The following is a 20,860-nucleotide window of genomic DNA, read 5'->3' on the forward strand; positions in this document are numbered from 1 at the left end:
CTAAAAAGCTATGGGGACGACATCTTGTCGCAAAAATACATTAAATTAAATATATATACATTTTTTTAATTTGTTGAATTAGAAAAAAGGGACGACGTCATTATGTTTGAGGGTATAGGGACGACAAGTCGTCCCCATAGGGTTTTATGTTCACTGAAATCAGAAGAAGCATCCATTTCTCATTAATGGATCACTGCTCCTCCTTTGGCTCTTTCTCTCTCAAGCGACGATTTGCTTTATGCCGGCTACCACATCGACGACCAGGTAACCGCCGGCCTCCACAGTGCCCACCATCTTAGTTGCGATGTTGGTCCGATGATTACGTCTCTCGATCGCAGCGCCCTCTTCGCCTTTCTCTCTCTTTCGATGGCAGGTTTTCTTCTTGTCGACTACCTCAAAGAAGACCAGTTTCACCGTTGGCATGTACTCCTTCGCTTCCAGCGACCTCATTCTCCTAAGATTTCATGATTAATTAAGAAGACGAGGAGACTGGGAAAATTACGAGGCTACCTATGAGGTTTTTCTGATTCATTAGTTTTTTTGGTTTATAAAAAGTGTAATTAATTTATGATAGTTTCTTGGATTCTAATTTCTTTAATACCGATAGGACTAGGGTTTTAAGAATTATGTTTCTATCTTTGACCTTTCATAGTGAGGGGAAGGGGCGACGGGGCGATGAATGAGGACTGAGGACTGGGCACAGAGGTTCAAGAACATAGGTCGAGAGAAGTCAAGATTAAAGGATTCAGGTTTATTATAACTTTAAGCATATAGTATCTCAGCTACTTGTCTCTCTATTATAAATTTGGAATTTAACCTAAGGATCTCACATATTGAACTCTTGTGTATCTTTTCTCAAAAATATTTTTAACTTCTTTCATGTAATTTCATCTTTGAACGATAAATAAGAGTCGTTTTTAGGCTTCTAAGTTAGGGTCAATGTATTTAATTGCTAATATAATTTATTATTATTAATTTTTTTGTTATTTTAGTAGTTTACTATTTAGATTTATGTATGATCAGTTTGTTTGGTCTTGAATTTTTAGTTTGCTTAATTTAAAATTGCTAAACTGAAGGTGCATTTCATAGATTTATAAGAGAAAGGTTTTTAGTACTTGCTAAATTTCCTAAATTGTTAGATTAGAATGAAGTTACCAAAAATTCAACTAATTATTAGGTTCACTATGTTATTTTTTAAGGTCGGTTACTTTGGATAAGTTTGTGAATATGGAAATTATTACACAATTTCATAGTTGTTTGGCTGTTCATGTTTGTATTGTTTATGTGTTTCTTTTTTTGTTTAAATTATGTTTCTTATGATTCAATGCTAGCCTAAAGTTAAAGTTGAATTGCAGGTTCTAAGACATCACTGTTGCTGGAATTTCTAATGCAAAGTTCATTGCATTTGGGTATTTCCCCTAGAATATATTACCTTTTTCAGAACTGAGGTGCGATGTTATTGCCGCTATGATATGCTAATGCCACTATTGAGTTCTTTGTTGATTCCTAATTTCTTGAGTTTTCCTCTGTTTCAGTTGGTTCTAGACTGTTATACCCTTGGGTGGTTATATTTTGTTTGGTTGGTGTTGCTTTTGATTCCTGTGATTGCGATTGTTTGATTATATTTTTTTTGTGTGACTGTTTGATTATATTTTTTATAGCTAACATTTCTAATTTGTGACATTATGCTTATGTTTGATAGGTACAAGTACCCTGATCTTTCCTTAAACCAACAGGAAACCTATTGGTATTGTTCGAGGAAGAATATGGAAACCCGCAAAACATTTCATTAGATATTGTTTCAATTATTAACTCTAGTTTGTTTTGTGTGAAACATCTAAAAATTTTGAAATTATGTTGTTTGTATTTGGTAAACCGATGGTGTAAGATATTTTAAAGCTTTGGATTGTAGATATGTTAAATGTTTTAGATTTAAATTTACTGTTTTTTTTTTGTTGTATACAAAAATTTTATTGTATATAAAAATACTAGGAAATTAAACAAATCACAGGGGCATGGCTAAAACCTGTAAAATCTGTGCAGAACCTATAGGGACGACTTATCGTCTCTATAGGGATATGTATGGCGATAAGAAGTCGTTACTATTGGTTCACCTACGGCGATAACAATTTGTCGCTTTAGCGGTTGCTATGGCGACGAAGGCTATGGCGACGATAATAAGATATAAAGCGATAGAGCTATGGCGACGACATGTCGTCTCCAGGGTCTATAGCGATGACTTTGCACCCTATGGTGACGACTTTTGTCATCCCCATAGGTCTTTAATCTTCTAGTGGTTGAATGGTTCAGATTTTGTCCCCATGTCTCACAAAATATAACTCAACCATATATATATATATATATATATATATATATATATATATATATATATATATACACACACACACACGCACACACACTAAGTGTGCACCCGCGCAAAGCGGTAGCGACAATTATTACTGTTTCGACAAATGATTTTTTTTTTGCAGAAAATGTTATTTGACTGTTTCAAATAGCTACAAAATTTCTAGCTGATATGTTAATTAGAAAAATTAAATGTCCAACCTTTGGACAAACATCAAGCCTACATTAACAAAGAAACAAAATTTAATTTATGTTTCCTTCCTTAAATAATTTTTTTGATTATTCTTTACTATAATTAGTTTTTGTTCATGGAAAAGATGAGTGGTTTGTGCATAACAGATTTGTACATTAAGTTATCAATAACGTACCTCTTAAATTTCAACAAAAATTTAATATGATATATATATATATATATATATATATATATATATATATATATATATATATATATATGTGAGGTTCAATAGAGAACCATAATTAACCAAGGAACCAATGAACCAATCGTGAGCATCGGAAATCATAACGATCAACGGGCAAGGAAATAGATGTACATTTTTATATTGGACGCACACACACCCGATTATACCAAAAAAATCCACCATTTACAAAAAAACCCACCATTTTTTTTCGTTTAAAATTTTTTTTACGCCATTTTTTTTATCAAAAAAAAAAAACCGAATATACCGTTGTTCACGATTTTTCGTCATCTTTCCATAGAGATCCATGATGATATATAAAAAACGAACTTTTTTTTTCGAAAAAAACTCACTTCATTTTCTTTGATTAAAAAAGTTAAGGTCTATTTTTTATAGAAAAAAATTAATAAATATATCAAAATTCATATTTTTTGTACTTTTTAAACATAGATTCATATTCATGTTAAAAAAAATGATATTTCAGTTCAGATTCACATTCTGAACCTATTCAGATTCATATTGTAAACCTGTTCAGATTCACATTGTGAACCTCCTCAGATTCACAGTATGCATAATAATAACTCAGATTCACAGTGTGAATCTGAACTGATCGGAGCTTTTTCACATTGTGAATGTTAAAATTTGAAATATTTACAGTTTAGATTCACAGTGTGAATCTATACTGATCGAGGTTTTTTTTTTGTGAACATTCTCAGATTCACAGTGTGCATAATAGTAATTCAGATTCACAATGTGAATCTGAACTGTTCGAGATTTTTCATATTGTGAATGTTAAAAATTGAAATATTTATAGTTTAGATTCACAGTGTGAATCTACACTGTTCGAGGGTTTTTTTTTTTTTTTAATCGGTGTTGATGTTTATTAATAGAGTACAAAAAATTAATATTTTTGGTATAATTAGTTTTTTTTATAAAAATAAACTTAAATATTAAAAAAACTAAGAAAACTAAGTGGGTTTTTTTCGAAACAAAAAATTCGTTTTTTATATATCATCATGGATCTCTATGGAAAGAGGACGAAAAATTGTGAACAACGGTATATTCGGTTTTTTTTTTCGATAAAAAACTTGGCCTAAAAAAAACTTTAAATGAAAAAAAAGAAGTTGGTTTTGTTATAATCCGGTATATGTGTTTGCCGTTGATCGCTTTAAATTCCGACGCTTTGGATTTGTTCCTTGGTTCCTTGATTAATAATGGTTCTCTATTGAACTTTTCCCTATATATATATATATATATATATATCTTATAAAGTTAGCATTTTTCCTTGAACCTCATGCATTTGAAACTCCCAAGACCATTTTTTCTTGAACCTCATGCATTTGAAACTCGCAAGACTATTCAACTTATACAAATTAATTTATGATTAATTGAAATATTATGATTTGTAACTTTTAAAACTCTTCAAATCATGTTATTTAATTGATGAGTTAAATGAATCATTTAGCCTATATAAGAAATTTGTAGATTAAATATTGCATGCATGTCAACACAAAATGATAGATTATATTTGTTGGGTTTGAAGAGTTACATAAGTGGTTCCATGGATGTAAGAAAACAATTACAACTTTTCAAAATATAAATTCATGTAAACTCAAATTGGGTGCATGTAAAGTTTTAGATATTAACCAAAGTTTAAATTTAGGTATGTTGTAAAGGTATACTTAAGATCATTTTTTAAGTTTATGTGTTATACATCTATCTATAATAATAGGATGATGAAGTGGGATTGATAATTACTTCTCATGAGCTTTTAGTAAATCAACCATCAAGCTATTTATAAGTTTGAGCAATTAACTTTGTTAACATGTATGTATCTTTATGTTATCTTTCTCTTTTTTATGTTAAGAAAATATATTTTATGTACAAGAGAACATTATTCAACATGTATTTTATGGTATGTATATACTATGTTAGTTTCTATCGCTTATTTTGTAAATAACATCGATGAAGTTTTTTATAATTGATTTTGATGAAAGGAGTTTACAATTATTATTCCAAATTGTTGGTGATAATGATGAATTAGAACGAATGAATTTTAATATGATATGACTTTATTGTTGAAAACCAATAATTATGTGTGTTATAAAAATGTATTCTTTATGTTCTACCAAAACTTATATGGATATACCCAATTTTAAATATTTTTATAGTAATAAAAATAAATTATCTTATTACATTTGTCAATTTCCTTTTTTCCTATTCATTCTTTATCGTAAAGGAAAAGTAAAATAAATAAAATATTAATATTTTCATAAGAAAATATAAGTGATCAAAATATACCTCAAGTGTAACACTCCTCCTCCCCTAACCCACTCTTAACATATTGTTTTTAAGATTGGTAGTAGTACATAATAATTACTATAATTTTGAAATTCAAATTACCATTTTGTTTGAATCATTGATTCTCTTCCAATGTTTCATAGCTTTAAAGAAAAAAATGAAAGTACAATAAAAAAAATATGATAGTTTTTTTAAATATAATAATGAAAATTTTCAAATAAGTAGTTTTTAATTAATAAAAAGTAACAATTGTTTAAAATAACATAAAACTAAAGAATAGATTATATTATATTAATAAATTATTGTTATTTGAAATAATAATAATAATAATAATAATAATAATAATAATAATAATAATAATAATACTAATATAGGAAATAAAAAATATTCAAATAAATTATTTATAAATTAGTTAAAAATAAGTATAGTTTAAAATAATTTTAAATCAAAAACTTAATTCAATTTGATTTAAACATAATTTTGTATATCTTTTTTATCATATACTTAAAATTAGTATAATATTAGTTACAACTTAGTATAAAAATTATTATTTCAATGATAAATATTTATAATATTATTTTTATAACATATAATTGTTAATATTTATATTACATTATTGGACACAAATCAAGAGTTCAAAACTCCCACTATAACTCAATAGTTTTTTTTATTTAAATGTAAATATGATTTTAAATTTAATGTAATTTGCCATTATATTTTCCACTACATTTAAAAGTTTTTTAAACTTATTGTTATTAATGTGCAATTTTTTTTTTATTTTTTACTTATTTATCATACACATTGTAGCTATATTAGTAGTATATAAGTAATTTTTGATTAAAAATCATACGTTTGAAAATATTTGTGATTCAAAATGAAAGAGTTGAAAAAAAAAGTTTTGTCGTATCAATGGTTATTTCAACATAAATTTTTTATAACAATGTTTCTATATATCAAATGTATGTTGATTTCTAAATATTCATTTTAAATGATTTATAAGTGTTTAATAAGTTTTGTTTGATGTAAATGTTATAATATTGTAGTGTTTTTATTTTATTAAAAGCTATAGTGTTTTTCATACTATTTGTTGTTTGTTTTATATGCAAACCGACATACGTTTTATATATAATTTCCACAACTTAAAATGTTATATAAAATCATCAAAAGTTGTAGTATTTATTTTTTCATACTACTATGTTTTTTTATACATAGGAATCAATATTTGTTTGATATATAATTTACACAACATAAAACGGTCTATAAATCATGAATTAATAGGGGGAAATATCTAATGATATAAATTTATTAAAATTCATAAAACTAATATATTAACTATAGAGTTTGTTTTGTTATTGACATTAGTTTTACATGTATAAATATTAAATCAGAATCTGTTAAATGTTATTATTTTAATTAAATAATTATATTCACATTCGACTAGTATATATATATATATATATATATATATATATATATATATATATATATATATATATATATATATATATGAGCTGTAAATAGACGAAAACAACTAGTTACGTGTCAAACGAACCAACCAACCAATTTGGCCGAAGTTGTTGACTCCCATATCTTTAAACCTTTTGTTTTTCCTAAAAAGAACATGTGACCATTGAACTTCTCCCAAGTCGTTTTTGTTTCTTGTGGTGTTTTTCAACTTGGGGTCCTTCAACTTTGGCCTATACAATCAATGAAGAAAAGGGACCTTTTATTTCTCCAATAACAAGTCCCTTTTTCCAAGTCCAGACATTAGTTATCCAATTACGAATAACACTTTTCCAACTTGGTGTCATTTAAAATAAGATGAGCAACATTTCTGACCGTCACTGACCAACCATTCACATAGCTAACTTACGAAAAATAATTTGTAATGCATGAGAAGAAGAAGAAAGATGATACCGAAACTCGAACTTCATTAAAAACCTAACGTGTGAACTTTCACTTCAATACTGTTTATAAACAACATGCATGTACCAAAGTTGTGTTATTCACCTATCACATTACTTATTACGTAGTCCATAAATAAGATGTTTTGTTTTTTATATATTCCTGAATTCCCATTCCTTACGTGTGCATTGTTTTACATAAATGCGTGAATAAACGATAAATATGATGTTTTTACGTGGAAAAAGTAAAACAAGTACGTTATTACAAAATCATTAAAAAAAGGTAATTAACATTAATAAGTACTTGTACATAGCCCGAAAAAATTGTGACTAAAAGAAGAAAAGAATTTTTTTTCAACTATGCAATAATGTTCAATTCCCATGGAGATTGCTAGCCTTGTGATTGTTGGTGGTGGTGTGTGATGTGGTAGTGGTGGTAGAGGTATTGCCACCACTCATGATAGAGGATATTGCCGCCGCTAGAGCAGCCGTGAAGTTTGGATCCGCAGTGATAGCTGCAGTAGCAGCACTAAGGGAATCACTAAATGATGTGTTTACTTGTCCCTTATTGAATTGTGGTGGTGTCACTTGGTGAGCTCGTAGTTGATTAGACTCCATATCATGCGATAACTGAAGACCAGAGAATCTTGATTGGTTATAAACCCCAACATCACCATTTCCAGGGATCGATTGTAACGGAATTGCCATTCCTGGTTGGAAATTTTGTGATGATATATGCCCTTGGTGTGGAACTTGAAATTGATTCGAATTATTAATTCTTTGGTATTGATTCGGGTTATGCGTTAGGTCTAAAGTAATGGTTGGAAATGGTGCGGATGCAGATATGGTCGCTATACTTGATGCATTTGGTAGGATCGATCGAGCTAACACATTTTGGTTCATCAAACCATCGGCACTAGATATTGAACCGGAAAGTAACATGCTAGCTGCCGCCGATGTGGTGGAGGCCATGGCCAACGCTGCTGGTGGTAGAGGGTGGTTGTGGGTGCCTTCATAGGTGGTTATTAAAATCGTTTGATCATCAACACATCTTTGAACTTGCTTTCTCACCGGACAACCAACCGCCATTGTGCAACGATAGTATGCACGTGGACATGGGTTCCCTTTCGCCATTTTTTGTCCATACTTTCTCCATTGACAACCATCGGTGATCTAGAATGAAAATAATGATATCATTAAGAACTTGATTATCATAAAAATTCAAAAAACTTGAAAGAGAATCTCATTGAAATGGGTTCAGGGTTCAAAAACATTGAAAGGAAACCCTAATTCCGAAAAGAATATAAATTTGGATTTAATTATTACCATAGGTGCTTCTGAACGAGCTCGTACGGAGACACGAGCTTTTCGCATGGTGGGGTCATTTGCTTGCTCAATGTTCTTGGTGGTGTTCAATTTAGGGATCTTGTTAGAAACCCAAGTGTCTGAATCTGGGGTGTTCTCTCGACCTGTTCTCTTTGCATTTTTTGATAATTCGATTGCGTTTAAAGTGGAGCCTGATTGAGTTCTTTCTTCTGATGATGAAGAATCATGAGAAGTTGGAGGTAATTGAATGAGTTGGGGAACTGGTTTTTGATCTTGAAGAACGATTTGTTTTGATGAATTTTGTTGTTTTTGTATTTCGTTTGCGATATGCATTTGCAAAGCCGTGTAGTTATTGCTAACTTGTGATAACATCCCTCTTAACCTTTGATTCTCCGTGTTCATTTTCTCTAGCTCAACTTGTAATATTGTTAACTGAAAGTCAATTCAAGAAAATTAAATAAGAGAGAGTATGTAGAAAAAAAAAATATTTTTTTTATGATCTCAATTCATCTGGTGATCCATACCTTGTTCTTAGCTTGTTTATCCTCACCGGATGATGAAACTCCATCATCCACCGATGATTGATCACTATTAGTCGTATGCAGATGCAAACCTGTCTATAATCACGAATCAAAGTTACATAATTAGATCAACGATTTCAATAAAACTTATATATATTATATATATGGAAGCTTTTCATGAATACAAACAAATAGATCGATCAAAGAATTTACACTTACGTTTACATCTAATTCAGTCGCATGAGAATTCTCTTTCTTGATAATAATCTGATCATGATTTGACTTGGACGTAGAGAAGAAGTCGACCTCACTCAGAACTTTCCGATTAGAATTCTTCTCATCGGCCATCTTCGGAGACATGCCGGAAAACATGGCAGGCTTCACCGGAAAATTCCAACGTGGAGATAACAATTCAAGAGGCTCAGAAGTATCCAAGGTTAATCCCCATCCAGCTTTGCCCATATAAAATCAAGAAACAAACGGTGAATTCAAGAGAGAGATAAAGGGTACGTGTTTATGTGAATGTAATTGGTTTCTGCAAGTGTTTGAATGGTGGAAGGAAGAAGGATATAAATAAAGAAAACAAAAGAAGGTTAAAGACCAAAAGTTTGACTTTTTCGTTTTCTTATTTAGAGTGTGTGACTGTGTGTCGCTGTGGGACCCAAAAGAGAGCAAGTCTTTGGCAAAGCTGACGACCACGTTTACAGATCTCAATTGTGGACTTTTGACTCCTTCCCCATCAGCTTCCGGTAGCTGGTAAACGCTCTCTTTAATTTTTCTTTCTTTTTTCTATTAATTATTTTTCGTATTTATTTACATTTATTTGAATATGTAAAAATGGAAACCTCTTTTGTAAACACTCTTCCCATATATACTCCAAATATCTCTTGTATATGATTATCTATCCACGTATTGTAAGAAGTATAACAATTACAGTATTTTTTAAAAGATTTTACCATATGATGAAATTTACATCTGTTGTGATCCTTGCGAGTTGCGAGTAAATTTGTTGTCTAATGTGTACGCAATAAGATCATATTCTAGAACTTCAATAACAAATTCATAACAGTTGGTTCACATCATTAAGCCTAGAAGTTATCTAAATATTTTATAGTTATGTATATAGAATATCACCTTTATTAAACAACTTTGAATAAATTTATTAAATATAAAATAAAATCATTCTACATCTAGTTTCATTAACAAAAACCAATTGGTCATATTTGTTATCATGCATGGGCATATTTGATGTTTATAAGCGTTTAGGCCAATTTAACAGAATAATCCTCCATTTTGTTAAGTGTATGTTAGGTTGACCATGCAGACTTGGACTATGCCTCGGTCTAAGTATCGGAGTCAGATGACTGTTACGCTACTTGAAGGATACTTTCGAGGTTGTCTTATGCTTTAGAAGAAAATGGGTAGTCTTGGAAGGTTTTGTTGATGTTGATTTGGGGGTTGTATGGATTCGGGAAAGAGCATAATTAGGTATGTGTTCACAATCGAAGGTACATCAGTCAATTAGATGTCCAGGTTATAGAATATTGTTGCTCTTTCAACCATAGAAACAGAGTACACGGTGATTGTAGAATCAAGCAAAGAGTTTATATAGTTGAAGGACTTCTTATTTTAACTTGGGATGCTACATGACGATTGCGTACTGCATTGTGACAATCAGAGTACAATCCATTTGTGAAAGAATTTGGTATTTCATATTTAGACGAAACACATTCATATGAGCTACCACATTATCTGAGAACTAATAAATGATGAGACTCTCAATATGAAGAAAATCTTTTATAACGCCATGTTGTGAATCGTTACCCATTTGGGTGTGGGTGATGTAATGTAGATGATTCGGGTGTTCGGATTTGGTTTTGGAGCCAAAGAGTATTTTGGTAAAATGGCAGCGGGCTTTTATGGAGATCGATTTTTCGTTCGGGAAGTTTTATGGCAAGTATGAGTTGATTAAAGTATAGAGCTTCTCGTTACATTTTAATGAATATAAGGATAGACGGAATTGGAGTTGTATCAAAGAAGTTATAGCCTTCGGAATATGCTAGGATTTGAGGGAAACCCCAGTGCGCGGGGTGTACCAAGGGAGTACGTCGGGCGTACTGATGTGAAGGGTGTTACGCCATGCGTAATAGAGTGTACACTTAGCGTACTGCGAGGATGGGATCGGGTGCGTGACCTCGTACGCTGGGCGTACAAGGGTAAGTAAGAAGCCATAATATTTTGTGATGTACCCTATATAAGCTTTATGTTAGCCTCTTTTATTCATTTCTAAACCAGCCTCCATACCCTAAAAACCCAAAATTGACCCTTTTAGCCTCTTAGTGATGTTCTTGAGCTATTAGAAGGCTTTGGTACACATTTTTCCCTTGGGAAGGAAAGAAGAGAAGCTTGAACTTGTTTTACTTAGTGGAAAGGCTTTGGATCCAGAATCATCATCGTGTGGGGGAGCTTTTTGAGGTATCAAGTTTGCATCTTAGCTTGTATATGTTTAGATCTCTTCTTGTTTAGTTTATTATGATTTTGGTCTCCTTTTTGGGTTTATGGATGAGTTAGAACATTTAAGGGCTTGTTCTTTCAGATCTAAGTTTGTTTTGGTATCCTTGAGCATAAAGGTGCAAGCTTTATGTATATTATGGTGTCATTCATGCATTAAGTCAACCATTAAGTCCCTTTTTAAGCTTAAGAGCTTCATTTATCCATGTATGGAAATAAAGTTGGCAACTTTACGTGATAATCCAGCTTAAGGAAGTCAGATTTGTGTTTTGGAGCTTTGTCTTAATGGGTTAAGTGAAAAATCAAGTTTTGGGCTGAATAGGGTGAGTATGTTGGGCGTACAAGCAGGTACGCTTAGCGTACAAGCCTCCAAGCAAGTACGCTACGTTTATGTGCTGAGTACGCTCCGCGTACTCGGTATGTTGAGCCTTGAATGGTTGGGCTTCGGTTTGGGCTATCTTTTGGGCTTGGATTGCTTGTGGCTTTGTTGGGCCATCTGTGAACAAGTGTTTGGATTAGGGAAAAATTAATGGGCTTTTGGGTAATGGGTATTGGTTTGTGGGCCTTTATGATTGGGAGTTTGGGCCTTAGTCTTGGGCCAAACTAGGTAAGGGGTAAAATGGTCTTTTTACCCAATATATGGATTGTTGAAATTGGATTGGAACCCAATTGCTAATTGGGTGTTATTTTTTTGATAGCGTGGGGATTTTCGCGGATCTGCAGTCAAAGATTTATTCGTGGGTTCAGCTGTCGATGTGACTCTCCTCATTGTACTATGGGTCGAAGGCACCAATGTAGGCCCATTTGGTTTATGCGTTATAGGAAAACCAGGGGTGGCCCTTGGCATTTTGTATGAAAGACCAGGAAGCGGCTCCTGACAATCTGTATGTGAGACCAGAATCTGAACTCTGGCAGTTAATTGATGTGACAACCTGAAATCTTTATCCTATAAAGCCAATCTGATCAATCATCAATCAGACTTAACTCCGTTACCTTCTAGCTGTGTTAAGGTTCCGTTTGAGGGTCTTTAATCCTAGTACACTTAAGGATTTAGTGTTGGAACGAGTTAGCTTGAGTTCAGTAGTTTGCATTCGAGCCTGGAACACCTTCAAAGGTGGTTCACGACCGCAAACTAGGTTCACGGCCGTGAACCCATCTTTGGGCCGTGAACCACCATATATATATATATATATATATATATATATATATATATATGTGTGTGTGTGTGTGTATATATATATATATATATATATATATATATATATATGATTCACTCATTTCCTCCTCATTCTCCACCCTCCTGGCCGTGATCATCAAGAAATCCTCTCAAGTATCATCTTTCAAAGTCCTTATTCCACCCAAAAATCATAAGTGTTTCATCCCTTTTCTTGTTCATACTTGAAACCCCCTTACTTCCATATGATTCATCACTTTTCATCACCTTTACAAGACCTTCAAAAGTTCACGGCCGTGAACCCTTCATGTAGGGCCGTGAACCCTTCATGTAGGGCCGTGAACACTTCAAGTGTTCCACAAGTTCTTGGGCCGTGAACCCTCCTTAAGGCCGTGAACATTCATCATGGGCCGTGAACCCATAGTGGTTGGCCGTGAACCCCTTCTTGCCCCTCATATTCGGTCCTAACACTTCATTATAAGTGTTTCCTAGATCCTAAGGATATTTCCTATGCTTGTTAGTGGGTATAGACACTAATCATAGGCCTATACGTGTTAATATGTGCCTAATAGGATCTTACTGCACCCGGGATTTCTCTTGGCATAGCAATCACTGTATACCATATCTTCAATTGAATCTTCAACATCAAGTGACTTCATACCCCTATACCTTTACTGTTTTTAACATTTTCAGGGGGAGGATACAAGTAAAACATATATAAACTTTGTGATATGCATAATGGATTAAGTAAGACTAAAACTCATGTGGTTGATTCAAACCAAATATTATTCGTTTTATAAAACATTTAGAACCTTATAAAATGTTGAGCATAAGGGAATATTTCAACATAATCATAGAGTTTTCATTATAAAACATGAATTGGATACAGTATCGAACATATAAGCTATAATAAGTATAGTTTATGGAACAATAGCTTTATTAATGTGCGAAACATAGAATCAATGTGATCGAAAAAATAAACTACATAGAGTATAGTTTATGAGTCATATAAACAGTAATCTAAAATTCAATGGATTCATTTTATTCAACACCTAATCGTGAGTATAGCATTTTATGAGTGAGCATCTTCGCGTACGTACTTAAGTACTAACAAATGTCCTGAGATTATAACCAGAGTCTCCTAGAGGGAGAACATGAGGTTGTGTATAGATCTATATGGGATTGACAATCCCGCACCATAACTGTTCGCTACAGTTAGGCCGGCAGGCCTGGGTGACCAAGTCATTTCGATTCCGACGCCCGAAGAACGTCGTTCAGGTAATTCAATGGTCAAGTATGGTTATAACAACTCATAAATTTGGTACTAATTAATACGATTAATGTAGAAATGGTAATAACTTCATCACACCTTAACCCTAATTAACTAAGTTTAATAATAGGGTAGTCATTACGCCAGTAGTATATTTCAAGAGATACTACTGCACCAATCGTTTTCTATAACCAAAACAGAAAATATTTCTTTTTATAATTTTATGAGGAAATAAAATTGTGCTATACTAGATTTTTAAGTACAACAACACTTAAACAGAACGATTTTATGAATTTAAAATACATCTCAGTTGTAAAGCAGAAAGTATAGGACTTTCTGGAGCGTACTCAAACATTTTCTTAAAATAAAACGACCATAACTACTGCTTATGAACTCACCAGCTTAAATGTTGATCCTCTCTTTCAAAAATAACTTGTATCCTCAGGAATCCAGTAGACAGGTACACCCTCGGAGCTTCTGAGAAGACAGCCTCATTCCATGCTGCGTCTTTTGTCTTTTGTCTTTTGTTTTATCTACTTTGATGTTTGGATATCAAATGTTTAAACACTTATGTAAAAACTTATACAATATTAAATCAATGGTTGTTTTACTTTGATTACTATAATGCATGTGTTGTGATACTTGACATGACGTCCTCCACCCCCGAACGTTTCCGCCATTCTGGTTTGGGGGTGTGACAATTAGATAAGTAGTTGTAGATTGTATGCTAGTTGTCTCTGTGATGCTTGCATGGAAGACCAGGAGGCAGCTCCTAGCACTTGTCTATAAGCCCCAGGGTTTTGGCCCCCGGCCTAGCAAGGAAAGACCATGATACGACTCATGGCATAATGACAAGACTATGGTTGATACATAGCACCTCCTATTGTATGCTTGATATGTATGGATCGTATGTTATGTATGGTATGTGGTATTTGGGGAACTCACTAAGCTTTGTGCTTATAGTTTGTGGTTTATGGTTTCAGATACTTTCGGTTTGAAAAAGAAGGGCCCGGCTTGATCGCAGCGCATACACCTGTGTTTTCCGCAAATCGTTATTTTGGGAATGAACTCTGATAATTGTTGTTATATTGGAATTACTTCTAAATGTTTGAATAAAGGATAAGTGAGTGTTTTGATTATATTGAAAACGAAAATTTTACCCTTGTTTTTGGGATGTTACAAGTTGGTATCAGAGTCTTAGTTTGAGGGATTCGGGCATACTCTCGAGTATGCCTGGACTCAAACTGAGGGTTTGGTGAAATTTTCATAAAATAAATTTTTTATTAAAATGGTTTTTAATCAAAAAAATGGGTGTGATGCGTGCAATCAGTCGAGCTCAAGTAAGTGGTTCCCAGAATACCAATATGTGTTTATTATGATATATGATATGATTATAAGAATTACATGCTAGATTAGGGCTAAGGATCTACTCAGGATTCCATGATAGGAGAGATGCCTTTATATTCTTGATTGTACGAGCTTTAGAATTTCATGCTAGTATGGATTTTAGATAAGTGGATAGAATGTCTTGATTAGTGTATGCTGGTTAGATTTTATGTTGCCTGAATGCTGCTTGCATTGTGATTTGTGGGGATTTTAGTAGTGTAGATCAACTACTAAGTGAATATGCTATGTCACATGTGGCACAGGTTATATAATCTTAGAGTGGTGGATCTGACCCTATTGTGCAACTCTTGTTTGAGTCCAACCGTTCTAGGGTTGAGTCTTCTAATCGAAGGATTATCTAATCTCTGTTGCATGTGACTGTGTTCATGAGGTAGTTATTTGACATTGGTAGGAGCTCTACATCAGCTAAGGGCAGGGTGAGGCTAGGAACCTAGGAGAGCCTAGGATATGCTTCAGTGGGTTTAGTGGTGTTGTTTAGCGAGTTTCTGGTGCATCAGTTTGAGAAAGTGGCTTAGAGGATTCGGGATGATTTCTGAGGAAAGTATGGATAGGTGTGGAAGGTAGTATTGGGCCCGTACTACTGAAAGCATTGGATCCATACTCGAACTAGGGAGAGTTTGGGAGAATCTAAGAAGCTTATGAGAGGAGAATTTTTGGGTATGTTCTGATCAGTAGCATGTTGTATTTCAGTTTGGTGGTGAGCACTCAGGGAGGAGGTTCAGGTTCTGGTTCCAGATCAGGTGGAGGTACTAAGCCGATTAGCGAGCAGATGCAGGAGTTCATCTCGTTAGATATTACTTACAGTATTTTGGAGCAGACTCCTGTGATCTTTGGTTCAGTCAACGGGGGGATTTTGGAGATCTTGTATGAGCGCTTGGGCGCATTCCGCGCTGAGATTATGGCTATCGTTGGAGCTCGCACTCTTTCACTCCGTGAGTTCCATGCGTATGGAGCTCGTACATTCTATGGGGAGAGGGACCCCATTGCCAGTAGGAGGTGGTTAGCGGATATGGCTAAGGCGTTCAGGACGAGTTTCTGCCCCGAGGAGGAGAAGGTTAGATTTGCTTCCTACCTATTGAAGGACTGGGCACAAGATAGGTGGGAAGACGTAGGACGTGAGGTAGGTAATGATGTTGTTGATGATATATCATGGGATGATTTTTCGACCAGGTTTCGAGTTGAGTTTGCACCGGTGATTGAGGTGCAACAGTTGGCGCGAGAGTTTCAGGATCTCCACCAGACTACTGAGACTGTGGCAGAGATCACTGCCAAGTTCCGGGAAAGGGATTTATTGGTTCTATAGTATGCAACATATGAGGAAATAAAGAATGTGAGTTATTATGATATGTTGTGGGATGATATCAGGGAGTTTGTGAGTATTTCAAGGTGCAAGACCCTGAATGATATGATTTCTAGAGCCCGAGAGCGAGAGATCGATTTGGAGAACCTAGGGAAGAGGGGGCCAGATCAGGTGCATGTAGTAGAGGGTCTAGGGAAGAGACCCAAGACTTCGGATCAGCGTTTGAGAGGCCAGCAGGGCCAGAGTCAGTGCAACGTGTGCGGGATACTGCACGATGGAGCTTATCGTTCCTGTGGTATGGGCTGCTACAAGTGTGGCAGGGTTGGTCATGTCAGTAGGGATTGCCCTTAGGAGCCAAGCCTATTATGTTTTTACTGCAACCAAGTGGGCCACAAGAATGTAATGCCCGAGTCGCCATATATTTTTCCCTTTGATTTATTTTATTGTTTTATGCCTTATTTTGGAGAAGAGTCGTACGCTGGGCATGTACGTACGACGTACATTGTTGAGGCGCGAAGTGGGGGGAGCCTTGCGTATGTTGGGTGTACCGATGCGTACCCTGGGCGTAACCTGTCCAGATGAAACCCTAAATTTTAGGGTTTGTACTTTATATAAAGACCTTATTTTCGTCACAACCCTCATTCCCTCAGCCTCCACTGTCCCTAAAGAGCAGAAATCGAACCCTAAGCCTCTTGCATGCTTTTGTGAGCTAATTTGGTGCACTTTTAGGTGGTTTTTGGTGGTTTTGAAGAAGAAGAAGTTAGAAGAAGGAGTAAGAACGTGAAGAGAGCTTGTAGATTCAGAAGTTTGGCATCTTTTCTGACTCATTTGAGGTATCAAGCTTTAACCTTGACCATTGCATGCTTAATTTAGTTTTGGGGTGTTTTATGTAGCATTTTGGCCCCATAGTTAAGATTTCTTGTGTTCTGGTAGTTCTAGTCCATAAGAGTTGTCCTTTAGAGCTCTTGGAAGCATTTAGAACCATAAAAATCGGGCCTTGATGGTTAATCCACAACCATGCAAGTGTTAGATGGTCACAAAGTATGTTTAAGGACTAAAATCATGTCTTAACCCCCATCCATGCATGCAAAGACATAAAGTTTGTAACTTTATGATTTAAGACGTCTTAAAGGGCCTGGATCTATGTTTGTACGTTAGGACTTAATGGATCAAGTCACAAAGGAGTTTCTTAGGAAGCTGGCCAGTACGCTGCGCGTACTTGGTAAACCTCCCCGAAGTTGGTCAAGGCCAGCGTACGCTGGGCGTACGTGCCAAGTATGCCACGCATACGCATGCAGAGTGGTCAAAGGTGTTTTTGGGCCTTAGGATGTTGGGTTTGAATGTGTTGGGCCTCATGACCCACTGTGGAGTAAGGCCTCTGGGCCTAGACCTAGGATTTATGGTATTGGGCCTTGTTGGGCCTTAAAACTTAAATTAATGGATTTGGGCCTTAATTTGATTATGAGTTGGGCCTTGGGAGAAAGAAGCCCAGTAGGGAAAGAATTAGGGAACCTTGCCTTGGGCCATGAATTGCAAGTTTGGGCCATAAGAGAGTTACATATATATTGGACCCAATAACTGATTAGGAAATTGTTGTACTTTAAGGAAAGGAGTCCCGAGCCATCCGAGGAGGACAATTTCGTCATACACGGTTGAGGTGAGTTACCTTCCATGTATCAGTGTGTCGAAGGCAGCAATGCCGGCTCACTAGTAGTTGTTTATTGTGGAGATGATTTTCTTTGTGATAATTGTCTGGTATGCCATTATCTGTTGTGATTTGTGTGCTTATTTGCTATCCTATTATGTGGTAGTGGTAGGGGTGAAATAGACCCCGTAACCGGTTGAAATAAACCAGAGGGTAGGTCGGGCACCCAGATATGCCTGGCAGGGTAGGTCGGGCACCTAGATATGCCTGACAGGATAGGTCGGGCACCCAAATATGCTTGATAGGGTAGGTCGAGCACCTAGATATGCTTGGCAGGGTAGGTCAGGCATCCATATATGCTCGACAGTATGTTATTATGTGGTATGATGGGGGAACTCACTAATCTTTGTACTTACAGTTTTAGTTTGTGTTTCAGATACTTCTTCTTCAAAAAGAAAGGAGATGACATGATCGCAGCGCATCACACTATGACTTTCCGCATTATGAGATCTTTGGGAGTTGTACTCTGATATTACTTTTCTATGACATGTTTTGGTTATTTGACATACAGGTTTTTGATTATGATATGGGTTGGTACTATTGATGTTTCAGACCACTGGTTTTTATAATTACTTATTTAAAAATGAAATTTTTGGCTCTAAATTTTGGGATGTTACAAAGAAGGCCGGTTGTCCGATGATGAGGGGAGGAGCAGTGAGTGCACCTACTCCGGTTACTTTGAGGATCACTGATGGACGTGAGGGTAGGGTAGGAGTCCCAGCAGGTGATATTACGGGTATGTATCTTTTGCTTTCTTCTCGGTTATTATCAGTATTTATGTTGTATGGAATCTTGCATCGATTTGGGAAAAGCATTATCCTTGCTTTAATTCTCTATTATTGATTGAATTGTCTCATTAAGAATTGTTATATTCCTTTTGCATGCCATGAATCATTAGTGGGTTAGAAGGGGTTGCATCTTGTCGAGCGGGTTTCAGTGTGTTCGGTTGTTATTTTGGTTCTTTGTCGAGATCGGTTCAGGGGTATTGTATGGAAGGTCTATGGTCAGGATTCAGCGGGTTAGTTCTCCAGTATCGTCTGGATTCAGTGGTTTTAGATATTGATTTTGGTTGCCCCTTGGGGGTGCCAAGGGAAGTGGTTTGTTGCTGAGGTTTTGGTCTCGGCATCAATTCAGAGGGATTCAAGATTTGGGTGTTGTATCATTAAAGCGTCTGGGGTTATCACTTTTGCTGGGATTTTAGGGAGTGTTGATATGATCATCAGGGTTGTTCAGTCTTTGGATTGGTTAGTAATGGAAAATTAGCATTGGCAAGTGCAGGTTGTCAGCAGTTCAATTATAAAGGGACAAGATGGATTGGGAATCCTTCAAACCTTTTGTGTTGGGAGAGCTTAGTTAAATCAAAGTGGGGGAGAACTGTTCAGATTTCCGGGAGTGAAATGAGGTGTGAAACTAGGATGAGCTTCACATCCCCGTAGGGGGGAAGGGTGGCCCAAGTGACTGTCTGCATTGAGGATTGTGTGAGTTGGGAGTTCCGGAAACTTCCCAACTGTTGGTTAACGTCTTATTGGTGATGGATAGCAGGTTTTTGGTGGACACATTTTAGGGTTCCAGGCATGACTCAAGTCCATCTTGGGCGCTTGTTCGGGTGCGTGTTCGACTCTGGATGTGTATGGATTGATAGTTGAGCGGTAAGACCATGGGCGGTGGCCATGGAAAAGTAAGAAGTGTTGTAAGACTGCGGGGTGGTCCGTAGCATCCACTAGGTTGGCAATTAGTGTTAAAGTGTTGTAAGACTGCGGGGTGACTCGTAGCATTCACTAGTTGGCAGTTAGCGTGGGAGTGTTTTAAGACTGTGGGGTGGCTCGTAGCATTCACTGATCCCTGTGCAGTGGTGAGGGCGTGGCAACTCCATGATTGGCCATGGATTTCTTCAAAAGGATTAGACTAAGCGGGGTCAGTTCGTAAGACTGTGGGGGGGGGGGCACAACATGTTTCAAATTAGGAAATGGTAGGTCGCTGGAGTACGGGAATGATACAAGACTACAATTGGTCGGGTAGCATTCACTTTTAGCATTGGAATTCGTGGTGAGATGGTTTGGGCAATTATTGCTAGTTGAGACTTTCTTTCGACAGTAGTGTGGGCCGACTGTGTGTGTGTCTTTTGACTCAGCAACCGGGCGGTAATCCGGGGTTTCAGATAGTTGGAAGACAAGTTGGGACCAGGGAGGTCTCGGCTGCTTTTGGAAATCAACTAGGGGACAGTACAATGATTCGGGCAGCATTAGAGATTTGGGATTCGTGTGTGGGTCTCTTGTTATTCGAGAAAATGCTAAGTCACTGGCAGTTTGGATTAAATAATCTCAGAGTAATTGATTTGACCCCGTTGCGCAGATCTGGTTTGAGTCTAACCGTTGCAGGGATGAATCTTCTACTCGAAGGATTATCTGAGCCTTCTGTCAAGTATAAGTGTTCTGCAGCTGTATATGGTCAGTGATTTTGTTCCTATGGAAGCATCAAAATAATCAGGGTTGGAAGTGTTTTTTTAGTCTGGTATTCAATGAGGATTTGGCATGGTAGTGGTTCAGTGTGGGCGGTCTGTCGGGAAGTCAGACCAATTTGAGATTTCAGGTTTCGGAAAGGTAGATGTGGTTTTATGTAAGGGATTAAGGATTCGTTCTTCTTCGAGTTTAAAGAGTTCTG

The 20,860-nt window shown here is 35.8% G+C and overlaps 1 protein-coding gene across 1 annotated transcript; it reads right to left on the reverse strand.

Moving 5' to 3' along the window:
* Positions 1 to 7,258: 7,258 nt before the first annotated feature.
* On the reverse strand, positions 7,259 to 9,397 carry LOC145107295 (WRKY transcription factor 6-like). The gene is made up of 4 exons (XM_079044154.1): positions 9,052 to 9,397; positions 8,836 to 8,928; positions 8,312 to 8,743; positions 7,259 to 8,158 (listed from the first exon to the last, which is right to left on the reverse strand). The coding sequence occupies exons 1-4, from the start codon at positions 9,292 to 9,294 to the stop codon at positions 7,358 to 7,360; spliced, it is 1,569 nt and encodes a 522-aa protein (XP_078900280.1). The 5' UTR covers positions 9,295 to 9,397; the 3' UTR covers positions 7,259 to 7,357.
* Between the last annotated feature and the right edge of the window lie 11,463 nt (positions 9,398 to 20,860).

This window comes from Lactuca virosa, chromosome 4 (assembly GCF_052849685.1).
Source record: "Lactuca virosa cultivar CGN04683 chromosome 4, Lactuca_virosa_CGN04683_v6, whole genome shotgun sequence".
In the NCBI taxonomy this organism is placed as follows: Eukaryota; Viridiplantae; Streptophyta; class Magnoliopsida; order Asterales; family Asteraceae; genus Lactuca; species Lactuca virosa.

Coding starts and splice junctions, on each gene's coding strand:
- LOC145107295 (XM_079044154.1), bottom strand. CDS start 9,294: ATGGGCAAAGCTGGATGGGGATTAACCTTGGATACTTCTGAGCCTCTT. Junction 8,929..9,051: donor CGACTGAATTAGATGTAAAC/GTAAGTGTAAAT, acceptor TCGTGATTATAG/ACAGGTTTGCATCTGCATAC. Junction 8,159..8,311: donor CTCGTTCAGAAGCACCTATG/GTAATAATTAAA, acceptor TTTTCATTCTAG/ATCACCGATGGTTGTCAATG.